The sequence below is a fragment of the Lindgomyces ingoldianus genome, assembly GCF_010093535.1.
Source record: "Lindgomyces ingoldianus strain ATCC 200398 unplaced genomic scaffold BDR25scaffold_90, whole genome shotgun sequence".
In the NCBI taxonomy this organism is placed as follows: domain Eukaryota; kingdom Fungi; phylum Ascomycota; class Dothideomycetes; order Pleosporales; family Lindgomycetaceae; genus Lindgomyces; species Lindgomyces ingoldianus.
In genome coordinates, this window is record NW_022985251.1 from 6,738 (window position 1) to 7,653 (window position 916).

Genomic DNA, 916 nt, shown 5'->3' on the forward strand with positions numbered 1-916 from the left:
ACTGCTCACGGCGACGCTTCCGCCATCACGAGAGTGCGAACTGGAGGCTGGCATGCTGGTTCGGTGTGCAACGTACGTGCGCGCTAGCACTGTCCGGCCGAACACGCGATACTTTGTGTCGTGGTGTCAAGCCGGCAAGCTAGAGGAGACAGCGCTCGCGGTAGGCTCACGGCGGCAGTTGTCGTTGCTTGCGACAGGAGAGAAGGGCGTGGTGTACTGCCGCAGCAAGGAACAGTGTCAAAGGATAGCAGAAGAGCTTAGATGCGAATACTATCACGCTAACGTCCCTAATCGCGCTGAACGGGTAAAGCAGTGGCTTGGCTCTGGTGGGCTGATCGTGGCTACGTTAGCGTTAGGGACAGGGGTTAATTACCCCAGGGTGGTGTATATACTACACGTGGGGATGCCGTGGAGCATGATCGACTTCGCGCAAGAGAGCGGGCGTGGGGGGCGGGCCAGGGAGGAGGTTAACTCAGTTATTGTTGTAGAGCGTAGATCTGTGGAACAGGAGATGCTCAAGCACAGCAACAACTTATGCGTGCAGGCCATAGGGTTGTTTTTAACAGGCCGCGGGTGCCGACAAGCGCTAATGAGCATGTACATGGACAGCAAGGCTGTAGCGTGCAACAACATTAAGTCTGCTAGATGTGACCAGTGTGGAGAGGGAGTCTGCGAGTTTAAGCGTTCACAGCAGGAGACAAGCACTGAGTGGCAACAGGTTCAAGAGATAATGGACAAGGTGCGGGCAGGATGCGCTATATGCTGGGTGCTAGACAACTTGGGGCGGGATAAGTGGCAGACGCACAAGACAATGAAGTGTACAGCACAGGCAGGCGTGCATAGGGTTGACATAGACCATTTTCAAAAGGGTATACGCAACAACGGCATTAAGAACAGTTGTCAACGCTGCTCTATT

General features: G+C 54.6%; 1 protein-coding gene across 1 annotated transcript; it reads left to right on the forward strand.

Annotated features, from left to right (window-relative positions):
* Nucleotides 1-202: 202 nt before the first annotated feature.
* Nucleotides 203-490, forward strand: BDR25DRAFT_159957 (P-loop containing nucleoside triphosphate hydrolase protein; the record flags this gene model as incomplete). Its single annotated transcript, XM_033684024.1, has 1 exon — nt 203-490. A coding segment is annotated over one exon (288 nt), but the record flags the coding sequence as incomplete, so codon positions are not given.
* Nucleotides 491-916: the final 426 nt, after the last annotated feature.